At 31.0% G+C, this 26294-nt stretch overlaps 2 protein-coding genes across 5 annotated transcripts in view; one reads left to right on the plus strand and one right to left on the minus strand.

The window, feature by feature from the left end:
* Positions 1–1701: 1701 nt before the first annotated feature.
* Positions 1702–5552, plus strand: LOC105150664 (uncharacterized). 2 transcript variants are annotated; one of them, XM_087412838.1, is made up of 12 exons: positions 1702–1780; positions 1857–1938; positions 2215–2357; positions 2608–2673; positions 2749–2890; positions 3004–3279; positions 3421–3567; positions 3753–3861; positions 3940–4098; positions 4187–4383; positions 4530–4599; positions 4681–5552. In XM_087412838.1, the coding sequence occupies exons 3-12, from the start codon at positions 2269–2271 to the stop codon at positions 4791–4793; spliced, it is 1368 nt and encodes a 455-aa protein (XP_087268964.1). In that variant the 5' UTR covers positions 1702–1780; positions 1857–1938; positions 2215–2268; the 3' UTR covers positions 4794–5552. The 2 variants fall into 2 exon arrangements, with proteins under 2 accessions (XP_087268964.1, XP_087268965.1); XM_087412839.1 differs by lacking the exon at positions 1702–1780 and having other exon boundaries at positions 1882–1899.
* A 7662-nt stretch (positions 5553–13214) lies between these two features.
* The window catches only part of LOC105150663 (uncharacterized), a 398699-nt gene continuing 385619 nt past the window's right edge, over positions 13215–26294 (minus strand). For 2 of the 3 annotated variants that reach the window (XM_087412842.1, XM_087412843.1), the window contains 2 exons: positions 26003–26291; positions 13215–16752 (listed from right to left, as the gene is read on the minus strand). The gene's annotated coding sequence lies outside the window, so the exon portion shown is untranslated. The remainder of the gene's footprint in view (positions 16753–26002; positions 26292–26294) is intronic. The other variant, XM_087412844.1, reaches the window with a different exon arrangement.

Below are 26294 nucleotides of genomic sequence, written 5' to 3' on the forward strand. Positions count from 1 at the left end.
GGAGTAAGACTTTCCATTTCAACGTTTCCAAGTATGTCTTGACCACTTTCGCAACATGGAGTCGAGCATTGTCATGCTGCAAAATCACTTTATCGTGTTTCTCGTTGTATTGCGGCCGTTTGTCTTTCAATGCTCGGCTCAAACGCATCAATTGCGTTCGATACTGATCGCCTGTGATTGTTTCAGTCGATTTTAACAGCTCATAATACACTACGCCGAGTTGGTTCCACCAAATACAGAACATGACCTTAGAGCAGTGAATATTCGATTTTGCCGTCGATGTGGAAGCATGGTCAGGAACTCCCCATGATTTTCTGCGCTTGGGGTTATCGTAATGAACCCATTTTTCATCTCCAGTCATAATGCGATGCAGAAATCTCTTCCGTCTTTGCCTTTCAAGCAGCTGTTCACAAGCAAACAAACGCCGTTCAACATCTCTCGGCTTCAACTCGTACGGCACCCAATTTCCTTGCTTCTGAATCATTCCCATGACTTTGAGGCGTTTTGAAATGGCTTATTGAGTCGCTCCTAATGATCGTGCCAATTCTTCTTGATTTTGACATGAGTCTTGATCAAGTAATGCCTCCAATTTTGCATCTTCCTTCTCTCTTCCATCGCTGTGCCCGTCTTCGATGTCAAAATCACCATTCTTGAAGCGTTGAAACCACTTATAACACGTTCTTTTACTAATAGCGGCCTCACCATAAGTACTTGAAAGCATTCTATAAGCCTCAGCCGCAGATTTCTTCATATTGAAGTAGAAAATTAAAACCTCCCGCAAATGACGAGAATTTGATTCGTTTGATTTGGCTCGAACTGACATTTTCAATCGAGAATAACCTTATGATGCAGACACAAATCGACTAATGTTTCTATGGGGTTATGTTGACAGACGCTCATATTTATTGACGTCTATGATCTATTTATTTCGACCATTTACCACTAAAGCCATCTATAGGAAAACGACGGAAGCAAAGTTGTACACCTAATAAGATAATTACAAAAATCTCATTTTTTATATAAGTATTTTAAATATTCAAACTGTATTATGTAAAGTTTTATTGCGATGTACAAATTGCGTTGTTACATTGTTCTGTAAATAAACAAAATATTTCAAGTTGAAATTCTTGATATTGTTTAAATTTTTGTATATAAAAATTTATAATTACAAACACATATAATTAATTAGCTCGGCTCATCAACTCTTCTTTTAATTTATTTTATTGTTAATAAAATATATTGTTAAATTCCCTTAAATTTACAAAACACCCAATTCTTGCAGTCAATAAAACTTAAATAATTGCAAATACTTAAAGTACTTACACAAAAAAATTTAGATTAATTTTAAAAATGTGTTTAAAAATAAAATGTTTGAAACATAACTTTCATATGTATATAGTTTATTTAAAATATAAATATTAACACATTTGTAAAAATGGATAAATAACCTTAATGTTAATACTTTTAAGCGAAATAAACATCACGTGCGTGTAAGATCGCAGAGATGAATATTTCTGAGCCAGTTTGTGAATGTAGCAATTATACGAACCAAATACTGATTTATCATCTGCAGCCTTGAAAAAGGGACATATGTATCCTCAGAAAAGTGGATTTTGCTATTTAGTTTACATCCACTCTGTCAGGGGGTAGTAGTAGCGCGACAGCATTTTGCGATTAGGTTTTGGGCCATCATATCCTCTCTCACTTTTTCTCTGGTAATACCAATTAGAGGTATGTTCGGATTCCCACGAGTGCTCTTCGGACGTCATATCATTCTTTGGTGCGTTATGATATTCATTGAAAATCTGTACTGAAAATCTATAGCATATATTATAACATATATTATATAATTTCAGCACTGGCAGTGAATGTCGGAACGTATTCCTTGGTTAACGTTCGGTAAATAATAAGGATGGAATGATATCTGAGTGCACTCGGGTAGGAATCTAACATACTTTCTCAGAGGGAAAGTCCTAGACTGTTAAAAACTCTAGAAAGATCCAGAAAGACTCATCTCTAAAAATTAAAAAATCTCACAGAGATTGGCTGCCCCCACCTTTGGCATAGGGAAGGGAAGGCTCATTTCAGTTTTAGTATAGTCTGTACAGTATAAGAGCTCATTGGAAAGATCACACTTTTTTTTGTACCGGCATGTGTTTTTCTAATAATTGTTTCTGAAAATATTTTATTTATCTCGAATTTCTGTCATAATAGAACGGCATTGAACGACATTTTTAAAAACTGCGTAGAAGCGTTTGATACGACGACATGCAATTTCTGCAAATGTCAATTTACATTGTAGCTTACCTGTGTGTGTTTTTCTTGAATGTTTATTGTGAGAAGGATGATGTTATACCGTGAGTATTTTTGGTGTTTAGTACACATTTTACTGCCAGAAATAAATTCATTGCGTGTATATTACATAAACAATACATATGCTTGCCAGTATTTTCTTCATTACTTTTAAATAAACAAAATCCATTCATTGCATATAATTACAAAAGTTTTTCTGCAAGACATAAATATATTAATTGCATTTTTATATAAACGTAAACATATGAGTATTTTTATTTTAGATTTTCTATATGAATGTATTTTTCATTTTAGATCCACTCCTGAGCTCACAGAAATACAATCATTCTTCTACATGTTTGCAAAAGAAGACTTAACTAGGTATAAATTATATTATTTTATATAAGATATAAAATTTTGAAGTTAATAAATCATTTTGAATCTTTTATATTTTAGTCCAGTGGCAGAGATAGAGAAGAATCAATCGCTTACCATATCACAATCATGTAGTTATAGAGAACCAGATAAACAAAATACTCAGGAAGCAATTTTCTACAAACGTTTGATTGCTATATTATTATCAAAGCTTAAGATGCAAGTAAGTTGCTATATATAATTGGAAGAGTCAAGTCTAAAATCATTTGTAATAGCTTGATAGACTCAATATAAAAATTTCTTATTTATATACAATGGGATAAATTTTGCTTGCAGAGAATTGATGATAGATTAGTTGGAACGCTTACTATAGAAGTGTTTTCTTCGGAACTTGAATACTTGCAGAAATTTGTGAATGGTCAAGGTTCTATCAGAGAAGTTGACAGAATTCTTATCAATGCAATAACAGGATCTGAATATTCAGCATACGATTATATGACTGAAGCATCTTATTATTTCAATTTACTTTTGAGTAAAACATCAGAGAATTTGATATATTATATATCACCTATGGAAGATTTGATGTATTATATGTCACTTATAAAAGATCACGTAAGAATAATTTAGTATATATATATATATAAAATATTAAAAGATACATTTTTGTATTTTATATATTTAATGTGGTATATGTAGTAATTATATATAGTAATGTGTGTCTAGTAATCTGATTAACATTTTAAATTGTTTCAGTGGGACATAACTATAATCTTCTTTATAGTCATAGCTAGTTTTATGATTTTGAGGAGGCAAAAATCGCCTCGAGGTTTACTCATCTTTCTCATTATTGATGTTATATTTGTAATTAGTTTTGTCATAAATTGGTGGCGACTTGTACAGGTAATTTACATATTATTTTATTATAAAAATATACTTCAAGATATATATATATACATTTATATATTGATTATATTTAAAATCTTTATAGTGTAATGAAATATTTTGAAGATTCATATGTACTTGTATTTGGAACGAAATGATAAGTGCAGATATTTTTTTATTTTAAAAGTTGTTTTATTTTACAGGAAGCAGAAATTAAATTAATGGCAGCACAAGCAAAATTTAGAGAAATGCCAATTGCTTGCCAGCCGCATAAAATGAATTTCTGGGACAAGATGTTTGAGTGGCTTTTTCGTAAGTAGTATTTATAATATATTATAAGATGTATTAGAGACATTAATGTATTATTTGTGAGTAAAAATTTATTCACAGCTACAAACAATTGTGAAAAATACTATGAAACGATTATGACGAATCCTAGACTGCAAGTGACACCGGCATTTGTATTGACTAATTTGCTCACTACGATTATTTTTCAACCTTTAACATACCTTGGCCATGTTATATCTGAATTTATAGATAATGCTACCAGTGAGTAATTTACTTATTATTGTCAATAATGTACAGAGGTTTAAATATTATTGACTTATTAACTACGTCATGCATTGTTATTTCATAGGTAAATTAAACTTTTTCTACAAATTTCCCATCATACTTGCTCTTTTCTTGAGCATCTGCATATGTATAATATTGATACCATTTTCCTGGATTGGCGGATCTATTAATTTCGGTTTTGGACCATTCTTCAAATTTGGAATGAAAGGTAGACAAAATTCCAATAAAAATCAAGGAGACCGCATTGAGCGGATTTACGAGGTATTAACTACATTTTTATTATTTTTCAAATTATTAATTTTTCTTGTTAGGTTGATTTTAAATTAGTAATATTCAGAAAAAAATATATAATACAAAATTTTTATAATATAAATACATTCAAATCTACATACATCTTTTTATTACAGGAAGTTTCACCAAAAAGGAGATTGAAAGATTCAGGAAAAATAAAACAAATTATGTTAGGACAAGATAATGGTAATGCTAAAGAAAATAGCACGATATTTGTAATTTCTAATTTCTATAAATACTGAAATTATTATTATTATTATTGCATAGATCTTGCTGGAGGCGATGCCGACATGCATCATTTAGTAAGATATAAAAAATGTCAGTGTGAAAAAAAAGCAGATGGAGATGCAGAATGTATCAAGAAAAAAGAGAAACCTTAACACCTACTAACAGTATTTTCACCGTTGCATATACAGTACTTTTCTTATGATTTTATGTTATTAACCCTTACCCTATTAGGTACAATTTGGTGCCTCATCCATACTAACGAGGGCACTAGAATCCGTCCATTTTTTTCATTTATTTAGAATGATTTAAAAAATCTCTAAAAATTCACCAACATACTTTCAATTTTCTAGAATAAATATTAGCACTTCATTTTGGAAAATAATAAAATGTAGTATAATTTATAATTACCGAAAGACTCGAAGAAACTTGCACGAATAGAAATTGCTCGGTGACTAAGGATCCCTTTTAGTAGGGTAAGGGTTAATAATCATTTATTTTTTAAATTAATAATTTTTATACTAGTTTATAAGCATATTGCGCTATTTAAAATGATAAGATTATTTTATTTATCTTGTAATAATAAGTTATTAAAATAATATATTTTATTTTAGTATATCGAAAATATTGAAATTTATATTACGATATTATAAAATGGATCTGTTTTTCATATTTTTCAAACTAATCTATTTTAGTATTTCACTTATAGGAATTGTATTATCCTTCTTAATTAATAAATAAGTGCGCTGCGAATAATTAGTACAAGAACATATTTTTAAAGTATTGTTACTTGTTGTGATAAATTTTGTATCTTAATCGTAAAATAATATTTATCGATTAGCGATTATATACGCAGCTATTACTTTGCTATAGCTTGTTTAAAGTACCTTAATAAATGATACTGATTGACTTAATATGATGCTTTATTACAACGCCTATTGCATATTTAATTGCCGAGAGTTAATAAATTGCAAATGCTGTTCGCGCAAATTGCACGGGGCGAATAAACGGTAAATGCGGCAGAAATGAAAACATTCTGTTGTTCGACTGGTAGCCCGGCGGCTGCGCTTTATGTCAACTCAGCTTAATGATCGATGAGCAAGCAAGGATTTGTCAAATTTGCTAGATGTAACGTCTGCGTTCCTTGTGTAATTTTACTCATCCTCTGTGTACTCGCGGACAAACGATCTAGTCGTAACTGAACGAAAATTACCTTATTGAAAGTATGACGTTTAGAAAATAAAAACGTTGCAAAAATCGAACAAGAAATTATAAAATTTTTTCCTATTTTTCGATTTTATTTTGAAATAATGCAATCCGTTCATTGTATCATGTCATGGAGAAATGTAGGAAATGATATAGAAATGATATAGAACTTATACCGTTAAAAAAGCGCGATGTATACTTTTCACCAACATTACATACTATTCTTGTTTTCATTTGTTTTCTTTTATGTAGAATGTAATTAAATGTCATTTACTGTACGTATAAAAAATCGTATAATGGACATGTATCATTAAAAGATTTTTAATAAAGTGCGATGTGTTCTTGAGTAAGAAAAAATACCTTTCCGATGTTTGTGCGATAATTTATTTTCTCTAGCGTTCTACGACGAGATCATCCTCATTGAATTAAAATAATATTAGACCGTAGCAAATTTGACGATGGATTGAATGTCGTTTATTTTGGGAACTTGTTAATTACCGCCGAGTAATTTGCAAGGAATACACTAATTAGTGTCGAAGGTCGTGTACACGAGCGGTTTCTTTTATCAACGAAAAACGCAGTCGAAGAACTTTGAAAAATAGAGAGAGCATCGTCCTCTGTTTTTTTCTCCTCCCAGGCAATTTTTCACGATATCGATCCTTCTTTTTACCGAAGTAAACTTTTTGCGATTTGAATTTGGGAGCACTAAAAGGTGCAATATTGCAAATGTATACCCCTTTTATAGTCATCGGATTTCAATCCGTTAATGAGTCGTGAGTGAGGTATTGCATTTCCATTGGAAGCGTGCATTTACCGAAAGTAGGAACGCATTTCGGGCTTTTCATTACACAAGATTTATTGCAAAATGTCACGTCCCCTACTTCTATTCATTTTCTCTACATACATCTATGCTAAATAAAATTGAATATATATGCAGCAAAGTAAATTAATGCATATACGTTTATAAATTATAGGATATAATTAAACGTAGGATATAAATAAATTATAAGTATTATTATGAGAATATAATTAAAGCTTGTGTTAAAGAAATGTTATATTCTCAGAAACATTCTGTTTTTCTTTTTTTCATCGGACAAATACATATATCATATGTACTGAAGGATTGCGAAAATATTATTTTTTACAAGCACAAAATTGCAAATTAACGCAAAGATTATATTGTTTCTGTACTTATTCAAGTAAGTAATAAGGCAAGATTCTCCCGATTGGGATTGTAGTCTGTTTTTTATCAAGTCTTTCCATTTATAAAATTAATTATATGCATATATAAATTAATTAACTTTAAATTTGAATTAATATAACCAATGCTAAACTAAAATTAATTTATTGTTTAAAAAGGATATGAATATATATCAGAAAATAGATATATTTAATACTGTTAAAACAATGGTAATTAAAATTTTTTAAATTATTGTTCTGGTTAATTATAAACGTAAATACTATTTTAAAATTTAGTTTTATTCTCTTTTATTAACTGAACTAATAAAATTGAAATCTAAAATTTATTTTTATTATTTAACGAAAATAGAAATATTAGATCACACAAAAACGCGTTTATTTTAAATTCAATATTGCTGAAGCGCCGGCGACTATTTTATTAATAAAAGTAGTATTTGAAATTTTTGTAATTTCTATGATATATTGTATTTTATAATTCTATCTATTTCAAAATCTGATTTTACTGTAAATTAATTTAACAAATATGATTAAAATCTGAAATTAATTTTCATTATCTATAAAAAATTCAAATTCAATTAGAAAAGAAAACGTTTCAAATATTCAATATTATAGATATTCACAAAAGCATTAGTGATTATTTCATTATTAAAATGGATGTTCAAAATTGTAGCTATCACTTCGGATTTTCTGATTGAGTTTCTATATAAATTCATGAGATATTACATGAATATTATTATTATTACATAATAATGTTATAAACATCGATCTCGCGATCTCGCATATTTGCTGGCGTTGCTTTTCAGTCCCGGTACAGGTTTATGCACCGTTCGTTCTATCAAATATTTGTTCTCGCGTTGCTGCTGGTACCACGGTGGTATTTGCCTGGAAAGGATGCACCTTTTGGTTCCCGTCGACCTGGTGAGCTCCATTACATGCCCGAAGTAATACCAAAGAGAGATGGCCGAGCCGGTGTTGTGTGTTGCGTCTAGTTTCGCCGTTTGCGAAGCGGCACCCGCTGGCGGCTGCACGAAAGTGCAGCGTGTCAGTTTAGGGGAGTTTGCGTGTTGTTCACGTGCAACTGCCAGCTAGTCCTAAGTTCCTCGTAATTTCCTCGCGAAACTCCCACGCAAAAATTGCTGGTGACGCGTCCGAGCTGTTGACTACCGCAACATGTACAAACGAAATTTTTTCGCGGTAACAGCAGTTTAAATTATAGTTTTCTCTTTCTTTTCAGTCGGCAGTTTTTCATTATTGTGATATACGTGCGCGTTGCGTGAGAAAGAAAATTTATATCTTATCCTGCATACACTTTCTCTTTTAACGCCGAGCCATTCCTTGGAATTAAATCAATTTCTAAAGAATGTTACATAAATTATATATACACATATAATGATTTGGTTACATGGATAATTCTGATTGATTCTTATTTGTTTTAAATATTTTTAAATTCTGATTTTTAATGTCAAAAAATTATTCTATGGATTCCAATTTTTTTTTAATCAATATATCTTTAAAAAAACATACAATTTGTTAAACATACAGTTCTCATTGACACTTTTTCTTAATTAAAATGATTTTCCGGGAGAAATGTTTCATATATAATTATATATAGTTACATAAAATTATATAAAATTCTATTGTATAAAATATGTCCACATAAATAATTTTTTCCAGGTTATTTTTTTAAATTAAAATGATTTATTCGCACTTTTATAATAAGTAGAAAATCATGTTATAATTCAGTAGTTATTCCTTTGTTGAATTATTTATTTATTGTAAGCAGAAAAGATCTAGAGAAATGTAGAGGAATTTCCAAATGTTATTTAAAAATTCCGCTCTTTTCATAAATTTGGAAAACAGATTTGAAATTAACGTAAAAATAAAGGAAATAAATAATACAAGGAATACCTTCTCAGATCAATTTAACATAAAAAAAAGGAAATTTTGTCGACTAGTGTTATTAATATATTTTAAAATTATTATTATTATTACCATATTTCTCTTGGTTCATCTGTCAGAAGCACGCTTGAAATAGTTCGCTGTAAGAATGAAGAGGATCGTGCGGTCAAAATATTTCGGGACACTCTATCGTTTGTGATCGCATCGCGGACATGTTCGAAAGGGTTCATGGAGCCGTGAAAGCCGTCGAGGAGAGAAAAGAAAAGGGTGAGACCGCACGTAGGTGCACGGATGCATTACATGCTCGAAGTGATACCTAAGGGCGGATGCTTGGTTCTTTAGTTTTCTCTGCACAGCCAACACCGCTGCTGTTGCTCCTTCGCATTATACGTATCTCGCTCCAAAAGTTTCCGCTTTTTCTGCTAACCACCGGTATACACCGGTGTCTTGGCTTATCTGTTGAAATGTACCTTCATGAAGAACGCAAGCGTGATAGTTCAACACGGTTTCCATTACGCAACTGACAACATTTATGGTAAACTGTGAAAAATTGAATTTGTAACGCGATAAAAACAGAACGTTCGTCTTGATCGTGATTCAATGCCAAATGAAATGTAAATTGCGTAATTGAATACCTTTAATAAGAAGTGAATAGTTTTAATAAAAAGTCTAAATTCGTTAAATGTTTCATTTACGTACAATTATTGATTATATGTGAATCATTATGAGAAGAGTGACAAAATGCTTATTTTTAATGCCATAAATTTAATTTATTTTTATTCATTAAAAACAAACTATTTTTATCTTTTGCTTTTATGCATAGGAAAATATCATTCTATAAAAAAAGTGATTATTCAATTTACTTTCTTTCTTCTAAATAACAATCATCATGAAGAATATTTTCTTGATAATAATGTTAAAATGTAGTTATTACAAATTTTGGAAAAATTTATTAATATGTACTTAAAACAAGAATTTATTTTCTTTTAAATAATTTATAAAATTGATAAAAAAATAACTTTAATTATAAAATAAATCAAATTTATTTTAATCTAATAATTTTGATTGAAGTATTAAACTACTAGGAAGATTCGGAATATATTTTAAATAAATTTGATTGTGATGAACTTATAAATTTGCAGATATACGAGTTTTTGAAATACTTAAAACAAATTATTATAATATTTGCATATAGTATGTATTTTTCTGTGTATATGATAGATAAATGAAGGAAAATGGTCAAAAGCAATAATTATATATTTAATTTATACATTTAAATTTTTTTAAAACAAGCTAAAGAAATAAATATCCAAAATAAAATAAATTTCTTTTTTTACGCAATTATATGCTCGATAATTAATAAAAAAAAATTAGAATTGATTCTACTTTTACAAGAAACAAAAATTTCAGTTTAGCAGAGATTTTGAAAATATTACATAAGTTTCTATTAAAATCAAAATTTTAAGAACTTTCATACATTACATATTATATAACAATTCTATATGTAATCATAATAAAATGACAAGTATAGTGGACAAAGAATAAAGTTATAAAGCAATAACAAAAAAAAAATTATAACTATCTTTCAAATATAAATGGAAAATGTTTAATGTGTTAAAATAACTCAGAAAATATATCAGATTGTTGAAGATACTTTAAGATGAGCTCTTATTACGTTAATACAATGCAACGATCGTGAAAATTTTGTGCGAAACTGTTGTGTTAAAACTTCTGCAACGTACGCCTGACTATATGTATAGTAAAGCAATTTTAACGTAGCTGATTTCACCGTTCTTCTGCGCAGTTCAACTTACAGTCTCCACTTTAACTGTTTAATTGCAATTTATTATTGCGATCCTGGCTATCCGGCAGAGGTACTTCGGTATTTACGTAACTCACGGGTGCTTCCTTAACTCGATTTGACGCGGCACTCGGTGCGGACGGCGCCCCTGAATGCGATCGCGCGAGTACGCTATCAAAATAACGAACCTACATCTTCGAGTGCATCAATCGCGCCCGAATGCATCTGAAGTGCAGTGGGATCCACCGCACTTCATGCATGCGTGAACATTAGCCTGGCTCACCTGCCTCCATTGACGATGGTCCCCTCTCGAATTTGCGCCCAGTCGGTCGTGGGTATAAAACCGCTGAAAACTCTAATTTGATCGATCTCGTGCCTTGTCCGTATATCTATCGTGATTGCGGTTGAAACATCGATGCGCGATACTCAAAGGGATCTTTGAGAAATCCCTCAAGTGCGTGGCATCGAATGTGATCTTTTATATGAGAAGTTTGCTTGATTGAGAAGTTTATTTTAAGGGAGAAAAGCGTAAAGGTAAAAATGAGCAAAAACGATGTTTGAGAATTTAAAGGTTTCATAGATGTTTACAGAAAAGATAATTAATAAGACATCTTTGTTAAGAGAAGCTAAGGCGAGAAATAAAAAACAAAATAATTAACATGGTTTATTGATCAAACTATGATTTGGATTCAAATAAAAAAAAAATTGGGAAATGTTCGTGGAACACTTATATAATAATTATATTCCGAAATTGACATGCAACAGCGATACATTTTCTTTTATAATTTCATGACTCATGACTTCTTAACACATATCAAAAATTGACATTATTTTTTCTGACATGCAGTTATATTATTTTTTAATATTTGGATTCACATCTGATTGGCTGTCTATTGTGCATTTTCAGGAACGTTATATTATAGATCATACTATCTTTTTTAATTATAGAATCGATTTAAAATGTAATTTAGATTAATAAATATGTATTATATTACATTAAATTTCTAATTTTCGGGTTTGGAATGTTATCCCTATTTCCTCTGACTTTTTAAGATTCAATGACTTGTAAAGTTTTTCAGTTATTTAAGCGTTTTTTAAATGAACCATTTTGTTGGTATTTTCAATAAAAAAACCTATATAAAATCTCATTTTTTAAAAGTAGAAATAACATGTCTAATTAGAAGAACAACGAACGAAAAGATTAGTCCTATAGGCGCATAATATTATTTAATATTAAGTAATATTTTAAGCATATTCTCTCTCTTTCTCTCTCTCTCTCAGAATATTAAATGTAACATTTCGAAAATATTTTACTAAAATTAAATAATATTAAATAATATCCTCGAAATATTAATGGATGATTATGTCCACTCCTGATAATGTTGTATTATTATTAAAAGTAACATTATTTAATGTTATTGTAATATTGTTCAAACATTAAAAAGTATTGTAATAGCATTTACTTTAATTTGTAAAACTGCTACATCTGTTCAGAATAAGTATATGTTTAAAGACTGAAAATGATTTTGGCGCGCAGTATTGGATATGTACTTAAAATTACGCAGAAACATTTTTTTTTAACACAAGATGCAACATAGACTGAAGAACTTTTTGTTACTGGATTGTGAATTCAAATTGCACTAAATTAAAAATAGTTAATATTTATAAATATTTTAATAATATATATGTCAGAAATATATATGTCAGAGATATTAAGGATATTATGTAAGTAGATATAATTTCTATAGAATACTCTTGTAATATTAAAAATTATTATATGATAATTCTCAAAATATTATAACAACTTATTTGAATTTTTTAAATATCTATATAACATTCTAGGAATATTTTGCGCTTATAAGGAGACCACTTATTTTCTGAGAGTCGATCGAAGATTGCGCGTTAATTCGTGTATCTCCTGAAAGGATAATGCTATCAGTCGTCAATCACAGCAACAAATTTGCGATACAACGTGTTCCGTTCGCGCGCATTAATTCTCTAGTGTCCTAAAAAGATAATGTTTCCATCTGATTATCACTGTCATCTCGACAACAAATTTGCGGTACGAATTCCCGTTTGCACTCGATCTTGCAGGCTTTTGCCGCCTGGTGCTCTCTCGCTGATTGCGGATTCAGTAACTCATGAAGGGGCTGTGCCGCTATCGGGAAACGTATGGCGGATGTAACGATCGGTTACCGCTACGGTAAACGTTTCACTGTTCACTGGAATTGCCGAATGTAAACTGTCTATTACCGCGTTTCGGTAGCGATCGCGAGCGCGCAAAATCGTTTCCATCGAGCGTACGTTCATCAGTACGTACGATCGAAATAAGGATAATGCACCGTATTCCCGATACTTCGATCGCATGTGCGAGCAAGTCCGCGCCTGTAATGAGATGATTGGCATTGATAATTAACAGTGAATCGTTATGCACGCCAAATGTCGCACTCGCAAATCGACAGAACACACATTTTGATTTGAAGACGACTGTTTATTTTTTTATTGATTTCGAACCATTTGCATTAATATTATAATATTATTTACACTCGTTTGACGCGTATAATATTATATTTAACCCAGGTATAGTTATCTGTAATATTCTTATATTCAGCGAGGAAATACGAATTGTGTGTTATAAAATGGAAATGGATTGTTTTCTTTTTGAACATATTTTTTTTTAAATAACTAATAATAACTACTTTTTACAAATCTATAAATGCGATTGTATCTGAAATCCGCAATAAAAAGTTATATTAAATTAATAAAGAAAAAAAATTTTACTCACATCTAAGATTCCGTTCGAGATAGAAGTAAACGTATCAAATGTGTACTGTATTTATACTAAAAAAGAGATTTGTTAAATTTTATTAATATTTGTTGGAATAGTACTAATTATTTATTAAATATAAACACACACACACACACACACACACACACACACACACACATATATATATATTTGATATAAGAACCAAATAATAATAAAAATAATAATAATAGTAATAATAATTTAAGTATCATTTTTTAGCAAACATTTATTTATTGTAAGTAAATATTTAGTTACATTTTTACACAGTAAAAAACATTTTGTATTTACGTTAAAACGAATTCTTGTTAAAATTTTTGTGTTGAATTTTCAATCTGAATATTAATTTAACATAATGTGATTGTGTTATTTGAATATTTTGTGTTAAAATTTAACGTTCCTCAGTTAAAATAATATAATTTATAGGTAAATAAAAAAATAAAAACATAAAAATAATGTAGTTTTAAAGCATACATTTTAAGAATAAATGAATAAAATGTGTGTGTCAATTTAATAGAGTACAGCGGAGTAATTTGAATAATTTCAAACATTTTAAACAATTTCACAAAAAATAATAATTTTATCGTTACTTTAAATATGTACTAGGAAATTCACATATTTAAGGAATATTTATCCAAAGTATAAAAAATTAATCTTAAAATTAACACAAAAATTTGGGACATGTGAAATGTATTTAACTTTAACACAAAATTTTATTGTGTAGTATTATTTAAACAAATATCTATAAAAATTTAATAAGTTTTTTTATTGTACCATTTATTTTGCTTTAGTACAATTTTTCGTACCTATACTATTAATTTTTGACTATAACTAACAGTACTATTGACTATTTCATTTTAATTTATAGAGTCAAACTCTCGTGTGGCAATGAATCTGTTAAGAATATATTAAATGTGTGTGTGTGTGTGTGTATATATTTTTATTAAATAATTTCAACGTTTTATATAATAATTCCGTTAAATAACTTATTATATATTTTGTTATGTATAAACATGCTTTGTATTCGCTTAACACATTTTATACCTTATATTTCTTAACAATGCGTTTGATTTTAAATGTGTATTAATTTATTTATTGTCGGCTGAAAAAGATCAAATTAGATCAAAACATCCTGTCTTTTTTATTATATCTATGAAATAAATTATTAAGTACATCTTAATCGTACTTACGTGTTTATTCCATTTAATATTTATTTGATTTATACTTACTTTTTTCAAAAAATTGTGAGTAAATCTATAATTATAATAGTATAATGTTTTAAAATGCCAATAAATCGGGAAATAATTAATAATATACAATATATTGTTAATAATAATTGTTAATAATAATATTTATATTATAGTAATTTTAATTGTATTATAAGCATAAAAATATCCCAGGTAATCATTTATGTAAAAAAAAATGAGGTGATAATATTCCCAGGTTAAACTTCGCAAGAAAGCTGTTGATAAAATTGTTGACATCACGTTCATGTAAAAGAGAAAAGGGTTTTGAGATTTTCGAAAAGTTCTTTGTTCTTATAACACGGTAAAGTGAATACTCGCTGTAGGATAGAATAATAAACTTTGAACACGCTGCGTCAAAAACATAAAATATTGAAAATATCGCAACACGTTAAAAATTTTATGGAAAATTATAAAAATATATAAGTATATAAAATTTTTCTTTTCAGATTCTTTAAACACTTCAGATATAGTTGATAGATTATGGAAGTATTAATGATCTAAAAATTACTTAGAGTAATCAATTCGAGAGGATTAAGATTCGAAAACATTAATTACGGTATCTTGGAACCTCGATCACAACTTTCAATTTTTTGGTGCCGTGAGAAGATTTACCTCAAGTTCGATCGATCCGGGGAGACAAGCTACTTAAGAGAAAGAACTATCGCCACTTGATGCTGTATCCTGCATCCTTTCAGACGCCCGTAGAAATAAGCCATGAGGGTATCGAGCAGTCGAGCGCGCCACGCGATAAGACAGAAGGGAACGACACGCTCGTCGAGAACCTCTTGGGACCAGTTGAAGTCTTAATTACTAGCATCTCACGGCGGAATGCCGTGTTATCGCGCGGTTACTTTTGCCCGCTTGCACACGTCGGGCACTGAATTACATTTTGCTTCTTTCTCGAGCGGCGCAAAGCGACGCGACTTTTCTTCCGGAGTTTCGAGACTACGAGCGACGCGCTGTCGCGTGCAATAATAGCGAGACACGCGGGTGAATTGACCACTTGTCTGTAGACATAACTAAATTTCTAACAAAAGAGTCGACTAAGAGTTGACTAAAAATTTCGTACATCCTTTTATACTGTAATTATTAATAGTATTATTTTTTGAGATTTGTTCTCTTTTCTATAAAGGTACTGTAATGTTTATAGCGCAATATCGTATTGTATCCACCATTTCTTCAAATTAACTATAAAAAGAATTATAATATTATTTAATAAATAAAATAAATATAATAAATATAATAATTACTTTATGGCATAACAAAAATACAAAATAATTAAATTATAATGATTTTAAAATTATATTGCAAGTATATATATAAAGAAATTAAATTAAAATCTTATACATAAAAATACTGCAATGTTTATCTCGCAATATTATCTTGTTTCTTCAGATTAACTACGAAATAAAAAAAATTATAATATTTCATGATGAATCAAATAAATATAATAATTACTTTGTAACATAATAAAAATACAAAATATAATTAAATTGTAATGATTTAAAAATTATAATATATTGCAACTATATAAAGAAATTAAAATAAAAATCCTACATATACATATATACGTATATGTATATTAAAATTATATTAAAATTTCAATTAAATGATGATTTCAATGCTACATATTTTTCCTAAAGATAATTTTATCTCGGTAAATTGAGTTGAGACGTTGAGTTGGGCTAATAAAGTTGACCTTAACGCCTCAGCTTCACCTTGCTTGTCGCGCAGGTGTGAACGATATATTTTCCGGAATTTGGAGTGTACTAGCACGTTAGTGCTCGGCTGTCAGCTTTTATTGCGCGATTAATTTCATCCGCTTTACGTATGGTCCACGGTCAAGAGGCGCATCACTCTTCGACCCTTGCTGTCCTGTTTCGCGCTGCAGCCGCCTTTATACTGTCCCATGTTGTATCGTTGTTTGTTGAAGTTCCGGAAGTGGATTTCGGGCTCTATAACGGATTAAAAAGATGTTGACTGAAAATGTAACATAGAAACAGTTGGTCCTTTTATATTAAAATAGAGATTATAATATACTTAACAATTTAAGAGAAGTCCTTTAAAAATAATATTAGGTGTTGGAATTAATTCGTAGCGTTTTTTAATGAAAGAATGTTATTTATTTCACATGAGCATTAAAAAATACATTAATGAAAGTACTTCCCATCACTTGTAAAACGCTACGAATTAATTCCAACACCTAATAATTTTTTTTTCACTATTTGCACTTCTAATTTATTTAATCTTGTACACAAAAATATATAATTTCGAAAGAAACGATCGGAAATATAAACATTTTTATTTTTTCTTTAATAATAGGTCGTATGAAATGCAAGGTTGAACGACAATGCAAGAAATTATAATCTTACAGTCTCTGAATTATATTATAAAGTCTTACTTCATAAATTATATTAGAAAATATAGAAATAAATTACTGCGAAATAAAAAATGTATAAAAATATATTTTAATAAATAAAAATTCTCATTTAATATTAGATATATTCCTTTCATTTACCGCCACAAGTCTGAAAAAAGCCTTGTTATAACTTTCTCCGGCTACAGAATCATACATGAATACAACATTATTCTATCTTACTGAAATCTCCGGGATCTCCGTCACCTTAGGAAGAGAACGACCCCACATAGAGGTTCGCCAGGTGTGTTGGATATCTTCGAAGAGATGTTTCGAGCGACTTAACGTAGAATAAGTCGAGAGCACGATCACTGTTTCTAACGACCCAGGCTAATGTATATCAGTCGTAAAAAAGGGTCGCGCGCGACTTTATTTAAGTCCTCGTTTCCTTCGAAACGAGAGATTTCTCGATTCCGAGAGAGTACCGCCACACCGGCTGGCTGCGATCAGTCCAACCCGAGGAAACCAACGTTTTTATGATTCCGTGATATCATCTACACTACGGAGGAAGCGGATGTGTTTTGTGAGTCCTGGCACGTGTGAAAATGCGCGAGCAGTTCTTCCAAGACACTTCGCTGTGACTCAAACTCTGTCGTTATACTCGATATTGAATGCGTGTGTCTATATGTGTGTGCTGCCAACTTTCATTTTTACAATGAGAAGAGAGCATATTAGATACAGATGAGATCCGGTTTGAGAATAAAATACGGATGATACGAGGACGCTGATTACGATGTTACGGCTCAAAGTTATAGTCTTCTGATATTCTATTAATTCCTTACGTTATCTAGAATTCTAGATAAAGATAATCGATTAATTTAAAAATATAATTGATTTTCTTATTACATCTCTCAGGATATATCGCTCATTAAAATAATTTTAGAATAAAAGAAAAAAATTATTAAATAAATATTCTTTCAAATTGTTAATATACGTGTATATGCAGAAAACAAATGTGCAAGCTCATCTTGGATAGCAAAGCGTAAGTGTTTAATAAAAATTAAATGAATTATTAATTAAGATAAAATATAAAAAAATCATGGAAGAAGACAGTAATCCATGAATTAATTGAGAGGAGTATATTAAGTCTCTAAAGATTTTTACGATCTATTTGGAAATAAAAAGTCGTATAACGACTTTACTACTCGGCAGTCTCGATATCTAGATTCAGCAGCGATTTATGTTACTTTTATCTGGCTGATATCCTCTGTTTCCTCTCGATGATATCGTTTAACTGTATTTCCCGCTGTATTTCTCTTTTCCGAATTAAATCCAACCGGTTGATTTAATATTAAGTTAAGTTGCTTTTATTCTATTTGTAGAAACAGTCCGTGTTTGTTTGCTGGATAAAACATTCTCCGAAAATATCGATGCCTATTGCAAATCGATGTTGATTCGCAATATAAGTTTTTTAAACCTGATATTTTTTATAATATAGAAAAAAATTATTGAATTATAGATGCATTAACATTTTAAAATTATCGATTAAAGTAAGACAGTTTATACATATAATTTTTAAAATAATTGTACATAAAACATTAGTATAAAATTAGTATTTTTTAAAAATAATTTATTAAATTTTACTTCGGATTGTGTTTCTCTTTTGTACATTTTTTCTGCCTACGTATTAATATTTTGAATTTATTTACTTATCGCATAAAAGTTTATTTTTAGGTTGAGTTCCAAATCTTCCGTCAGTGATGAAAATTTATAGTTTACGTTACACTATAGATTTTTTATACATACTATAGATTTTCAGTACTGGCAATCAATTTTAGAACACAGCCATAATAATTTATATTAACACAGCCATAATAATTTATATTAACACATTAATATTATGCTAGTATAATAATTTAAAAAAATGTTTCATCAAATTTTACGTTCGACTATAAATTTTTCTTTCTTGTGTATTGCTTTGCCCGTCATAAATAAAAAATAAAGTAGACGTTATCTCACGATCTGTTAAGATGACTTATTATATCTTTCATTTATCGGGACCATCTTGAACCTCGATGGTAGTAGTTACGTTACCGAAATTTAACCGCAGTGCAGTTGACGATTAAGCATCTGTACTCCGGCTTGTATAGCGTAATAACACGTACCGACATAACCGATCATTAATCCGCGAAGTATGCGTGCGCTCGCGGAAACGATCGTAGAAGCTGCTGGCGTTCCGATGGCGCGTGATTAATAGAAGCCCCGCGAGAGATTGGCTCTTAATGACTCGACAACGAAAAGACCGCCGGTGCTGTGCCGCGCTGACGGCCATTAAACGCGTTTTTAGTCACGTCGGCTTGATTTCTACTTGAGCTAATGGGCTTTTCATCGGTTTTAGGTAATTTGAGGAGAGAGAAAGAGGAACGGGATAGACAAGGAGAGAAAGAGAGGATAGACCTCCGTTTCTCTGTCATTGTATATTTCGAAGATGGTGAACACGCTTTATTTGGATGTTAGGCCACGTGCTTCGGTGGTATGACAAGTAATAAGGAAGCAGTAATAAGCGTATTTATTAAAAATTAAAGAGAACTAAACACTTACAATTTAATGATTCCCTTACGTTAATGAGCACAATTTTACTTTAAAGTAAAATTACTAAAAATATTAAGACAAGATAACTTTCTTTACCATCTTTATGTATAAGAAAATAAACTGAACATGTATAAAGAAAAATGCATTTAAGGAAAATACTTATCATCATATTTTCTAAGTGTCGTTGATGCAACGAATGAGAAAGATAATGTTTAATTATATTAATTATAATAATTCGACCACTCCTTCCTTTTCTATCTCGTCTGACCTTTTTTCTACCTTCCGATTTTATCTACAACTCTGCTGATGTAAAAATATATAAAAAGTCAAGAACAAAATTTTCATCCTTTTCAATTCTATTTTCAGTACATCCGTTAGAAAGATCTTTCGTGCGATTTTTCGCGCGCAAACAATCGAAATAACATTAATTAATTTGTGTTGAAATAAGATAAATGTCCCAATGATCGAACATTTACCTATATGTCTAAATACTTACACAAAGTTTATTATTATTAATCTCTCAAATGTTATTTTTATTACAATATTATAATTTAGTTGTATTTAAAGATTACAATTAAATTGTAATATTATATTTAAAAAGGCATTTGAGATTAATAATAATAATATAAACAAATAAAGTTTTGTGTAAATATCTGGATACAAGTATGTGTCTGATCACTGGAATGTTTCCCTTGTTTAAAAATTTAGCTAAATACAAATTTAAAAACAATTTTATTAGATCATCAAAATAATTATATAAATAACTCAATGTTATTCAGTTGTCAATTTTGTTATTATACTTTAACATAGAAAGTTAACTGTTTGTATATTACAACTGCAGATTTGCTGAATCAGTGAAGTTTTCAGCAGCGTTTTTTTCCATGAAGCTTTCTCACTAGAAAGTCGAAAATTTTTGCAAATTTTTTTTGTACACGTAACAAAGACAAAGTGAGAAAAATTGTTCATTTTGTGTTCAGCTTGTAGTTTTTTATATGTAAAAATTACCATCTTACAAAAATTCATAAAACAGTGACATTTCAAAAATAGATGTTAAGCTTTAACCCTTTTTCAAATTTAAATTTCATTCATTTTTAACGAAGCTGTTTGAATTATGAATAATAAATTTGGACCAGAACTTTTGCTAATATTTTTAAACTAGCTTAATATTTTTTAAATATAATTATTTATTTTATTTAAAATAATTATTTATTTTATTTACAAGTCCAACAAAAATTATTTTCAGATCTGATTATATTAGATCTAGCTAAATTTTTAGATATTTCAGCAAAACAGTTTCTTGTAAGAGTGGATTCAGACTTAGACAGAAAAGCAGCAGCCAATCAGATTTCGTGCTGGTAATTGCTTTCGGCTTTCTGTACTGTTTATTACCAGCGCAAGTTTTGATTGGCTGGTGCTTTTCTGCTTTCTGCTTTTCATATTAAGGTTTAAACCCACCCTGAAAGAGCCCTGCATATCGGCGTGACTGCTGAATTCTGAGGTAATACCTTCGACGTGTTTTCGGCGGATGAAGTCTCGGTACGGATTATCGCATCGATGCTAATATCGAGTACCGAATCGCGGATTCGATGGAAAGCGGCGCGGATGATATAGTGCGCGAAGCGACGCGTTTCCCATCGCCGGGGCTATGCCCCGGGGTGGCGGACCCGTGTCGTCGTGTCATCGATAATTGATGTATGTGCGAACTAACGGTCGTAATTACGACGCCGGCGATGCTCGCCGATCGCGCAGAATCTCGCGCTTCGTTTCCTCAGCTGGCAAGGCCGGCTGTCAGGACGATGCACGCGTAACGCATGTGATGCGTGCGCTAAAACCGCGCCTGTCAGGGTACCTCGGTTTTACCAGTTGTGCAGAAAAAAGCCGAAACTCATCCATCTGCGTCCATTAAAAATGAATCGGTCATATTGAAACGTGGGATCAGAGGATTAACATTGCCGAAATAATGCGGGAATCGGGCTACTCCTGACTTATGCGACTTTGGTTCCCATTATAAATTCGCATGAAAGATTTTTCGATATCTATAAGGAAAGGACGTTTTGTTAAAGTATTCAAAAGGAGGATGTTATTAAAAAATGTCAATTTTTGCTGAAAAAAGATGAAAGTAAAAGAAACAGTGTTTTCTTAATAAAAAAATCTCTAAATTTTGACTTCCTGGATACGACAAAGTTCTTAAAAAGTTCATGTTTGGGGAACACTTCAAAAATTAAGAAAAATATTGACATTTGAATAAGTATATTATTATGCTCAATTTTCGAAGTATTTCCTAAACGTTACAAATTTTTTAATAAATTTGTCGTATCTAGAAGGCTAAAATCTGCAAAAAACTCTATTCCTTCTACTTACATTCTTTTTTCAAAAATTGGCTCCCTTTTAACGTTCTTTAGCTGGATATCAGAAAATAATTTTATTGGATCAAAATAATTACGTAGGACGCTCAAACTGATTGCTAAAATCTCAAAACTTTTTGCAAGTATTTATCATGCGTTTCCTGCGTAATTATTTTGAGGGTCAAATGAAATTATTTTCAGATTTGTTTCTACGTAGATAAATTTTTAGATACTTCAGCAAATCGTTTCTTTCGTGACATTTTTTTATCATCGCCAGAAGCCAGATCCAGATCTTCCGGACACCACTCTTGAGTCTTTCTCATAAACATAATATACACTGATTGAACATTCAAGAAGTGGAGATAGATCATCATGTAAAAAAGGGCGTACTCGTTCGATCCATTTTTTCCCCTAAATTTCGGAGAATGTTCGGTCTAGATATATTATGTCTATGACCTTCCTGCAAATGAATTGGAAGGCTAATTGACGAAGAAAATACGTCGACATTAATAAGTTTGCTAAAGCAGATTACTGATAAATATTAATTTGTTAGATAAATATTAATTTGTCAATGTATTGCACATACACACGGAAAAAAAATGTTGCTGGCTACAGCTAATTCTAATTAGCTGAAATTGCATTAGCTATTATAGCTATGAAATTTGCTAATAAGAGGCAGAGGATTTACTGCTGTAATATAAGGACGTGGTAGCAAAGTATGCATGTCTATTATAAATCAATTTATTTAGCAACATGAAGTTAGTTGTCATAGTTATCGGATATGTCCGTGTAAAAGAAAATTGTCTCTACCACAGCTAAATATTATTTATTGAAACTACCAAATTGTCAGCTATACAGAAAACGTTTGCTGCAATGATCAATAGATCGACATAATAGCAAAATACTTGTCTGTTACATCGATAATATTTAGGCCTCACAGCTAATGGAAATTAGACTTCGCAGATACGACGTTAAAGTATCCGTATGTTATGACTGGAATTTAGCTACCACATGCAAATTTTTGCTGATGCAACTAATCTTTTTTTATCCGTGCATGATTGTGTCATAAAACAAAGGAAGAAAGAGAGTCTGCCTCTAAACTTTACATCAGGCCCCATGATTTTCCAGGTTCTGCTTCGACGTCGAGATTTCCCGAAGAAACTAATGACTCTCATCGGCCGTGACGGTCTGACCGAGCGGTAATTAATCGCAAGGGGGCCTAAGGGCCCGAGGATTGACTCTCTCGCGGTCCCTTCACGTCCCTCTATTCCCCTGGCAGTCCATTCTTCCACTTTATTCTCGCCGAGAATTATGCAAGCCGACCGTTTATTAGCATGCTAACGACCGCGCATTAAAATACTTTATTTGCGGGACAGTGATTGAGTGTTCTCGTACGGTGTTGGGTAGAAAGGGGGTTTGGAAGGGGGTTAGAAGGGGGAGAGAAAAAAACTCGGGGAAATTGCGGTGAGACCTTTTTTCGAGCTTTTTGAATTATGTAAGTGCCCCGGACTAATTACTCCACCGTCCGCGCTTCAGCTCGTTCGTTGTTTCGCATTCGATGCTCGAACGAAGTAGACGCGGTTGATTTGTATTTTTTTATCCTCTCTAATTTTTTTTATTTTGCCGAGGCCGTGATTGTATTTGTCCGCCGGTACAGATTGCCCTGCTTGTTGCGATCGCTCATCAAGCTTTTTGAGAGGATTTTTTTTTTTACGTAATGCGAATACAGTCGTACGAAGTGTCAAAATGATACAAACCACGAAACGTCGCTACCGAATAACGAATGGAGTGATAATTCAACGATTATCAATCCGACAAGATAGCTCGACGGAAAAGTAGAATTGTGGAGGAAAAATTTTCGATGATTTTACATGATTTTTTAATTGTGATTTTCACTTATTATTCTCCACAAATTATCTCTCAAACTGGCATTTTCTTTAAACTTATGTAAAAGAAGATGTAGGTCAGAAATTTTTCCTACCTCTTGCATATGAAGGAAAATCTACGTCAAAACTAGAAAGAAGCACTTGTAAAGTTTTCTGTAACAAAGCAGGAACAAACTATAAGAGAAGACGATGCGGTAGTACCTTTTGTCAAGAATGTTGTACAGAGTAACAAGCAAAAAAACTTTATCTTCATACATCAACCATTAAATCTTAAAAATGTGATGCTAATAGAAATTAAAAAAAATAAATTAATAACAATAATAATATTAATAAAAATAATAAATATAATAAATATAAATACATTGTTAGATTAAAAATATAAAATAAATTAAATAAGAGAAAAGATGCTAATTTTGATCAAAGCGGATATTAATGCTTTAATGTTTACATTATTAATTCTACATTATTTGCGGAAAATATTTCTGACACTTCAATATTATATTTGAATTTTCATTGTTCTCTTTAATGATTTATAATTAAATAAAGGGTAATAATACATTTTGTACATCTTTTAGTTAGATAAAGAAATAAATGCAAAATTTTTTTTATTGTACTTATGAAATAATTTGCGCTAAATATAATAATATGTATAAATAGCATTCTTTTAGCAAACTTATAAGGTTGAAGTATCCTATAAACATTCCATAGAGACTAATTCTAGGGAGACTAATAAAGAGTTAAACGTTAAGATTTACTTTGACCAAAAATAGGATTCTTTCTCTTATTTTATTAAATTTTATTGATCATTCTTTTCATTTATAACTGTATAAAAAAATAATATGAGATTATATTAGGTGTTGGAATTAATTCGTAGCGTTTTACAAGTGATGGGAAGTACTTTCATTAATGTATTTTTTAATGCTCATGTGAAATAAATAACATTCTTTCATTAAAAACGCTACGAATTAATTCCAATACCTAATAGTATAATATGAATAATGATATTAATAAAATTATGAATATTAATAAGTTATAAGTATTAAATAATATGTGTATTTAATTCCCATATGAAGTATAGACCTCTAATGAGGTTTCAGTAACAATAAATTTTTTTTTGGAATTAAGTTGTTAGCCTAATGTCCAACTCTTAACCTGGAGGATCTATATTCAGTGATATATGGAACCTACAATTTAAAATCCGAACGGCGCTGATGATCAAAGGTCTCTTAGGGCTATTGCAGACAAAATTCCGTAACTGTAATACGGAAATAACAATAACTGTAATACGTAAATTTAAGTCAATCAGGATATTGATTTAGAGCTACATAATCTAACGGAAATAGAAATAGCAGTAAACTTATCCATAAAACAAATTTCAACCGATTGAAATTCGTCTTATGGACATCTTATTCACATATAAATTTACTGCTATTTCTATTTCCGTTAGATTACGTAGATCTAAAGCAATATTCTGATTGGCTCATTGGCTTAAGTTTACATGTTTTATTATGATTATTGTTATGGAATTTTATCTATGGTAATACATTTTCTACAGATTGCGAATTAATCGCATCGAGCGACAAGCCATTCAATGCCTAGTTGCAAGTATTACCATAATACTAATTTAAAACACATAATTAAAAGATCCTTGCGATTTCTGTAAACTCCCTTATATGTAAGAGTGCATCTATGTTCTTCTTCAATCTGTAATCCGCTTCTTTTAATATTATATCGCAACTAGCAGTGTGTTACTTACACCACGAGCAGCGCGTTGGTAACAACGTCGCCAAGCGCTTGAAAATTTAATATCGCGAATGGGAAGCTGGTCGTCTCGCGATATCGACTGCATGCGTCGACGTCGTTCAAGTAGCAGGAAGAGGTCGAGCGCATCGGAAATGATCGTAAATCGCGCGTTCCAAGTGGACCAGGCGTCGGTTGGCGGTCGTCGAGAAGCTAACCGGCGACGCGGAATAAAATCCGAGAGAGAGCACGCGGCCTATAATAAGATTACAAGAGTGGAACTAACGAGGCTATCGTCACACTGGCGAAACCAGATGTCGGCGACGGTGTCCGCCGCCCAGGACGTGTCTTTTTGATGGTGGCCCTCGGACTTAGAGCCATGTGCTCCTCGTCTGCTGGTGTAGTCTGTTCCGTCTGCGATATTTATGGAAGTGAACTCGGCGTGGATCAAAAGTGCGTCTGCGGCTGTAAGACACGATTAGTCGGTTAGTCGACGTTCCTCCTCTTCTTTTTTGCTGCTCGGAGTTGTTGAGACTGAAGAGGTCTGCTGGAATATGCTCGGCACGAAGAGAATGCTG

This window comes from Acromyrmex echinatior, chromosome 13, assembly GCF_024713525.1.
Source record: "Acromyrmex echinatior isolate Ae372 chromosome 13, ASM2471352v2, whole genome shotgun sequence".
Classification (NCBI taxonomy): domain Eukaryota; kingdom Metazoa; phylum Arthropoda; class Insecta; order Hymenoptera; family Formicidae; genus Acromyrmex; species Acromyrmex echinatior.

Bases quoted from the DNA above. Each gene is read 5' to 3' on its own strand.
- LOC105150664 (XM_087412838.1), top strand. From the start codon at position 2,269: ATGCAATTTCTGCAAATGTCAATTTACATTGTAGCTTACCTGTGTGTG. The intron at 3,568-3,752 runs GTAATTTACATA...TTTATTTTACAG, and splicing joins ATTGGTGGCGACTTGTACAG to GAAGCAGAAATTAAATTAAT. The intron at 4,384-4,529 runs GTATTAACTACA...TTTTTATTACAG, and splicing joins GCATTGAGCGGATTTACGAG to GAAGTTTCACCAAAAAGGAG.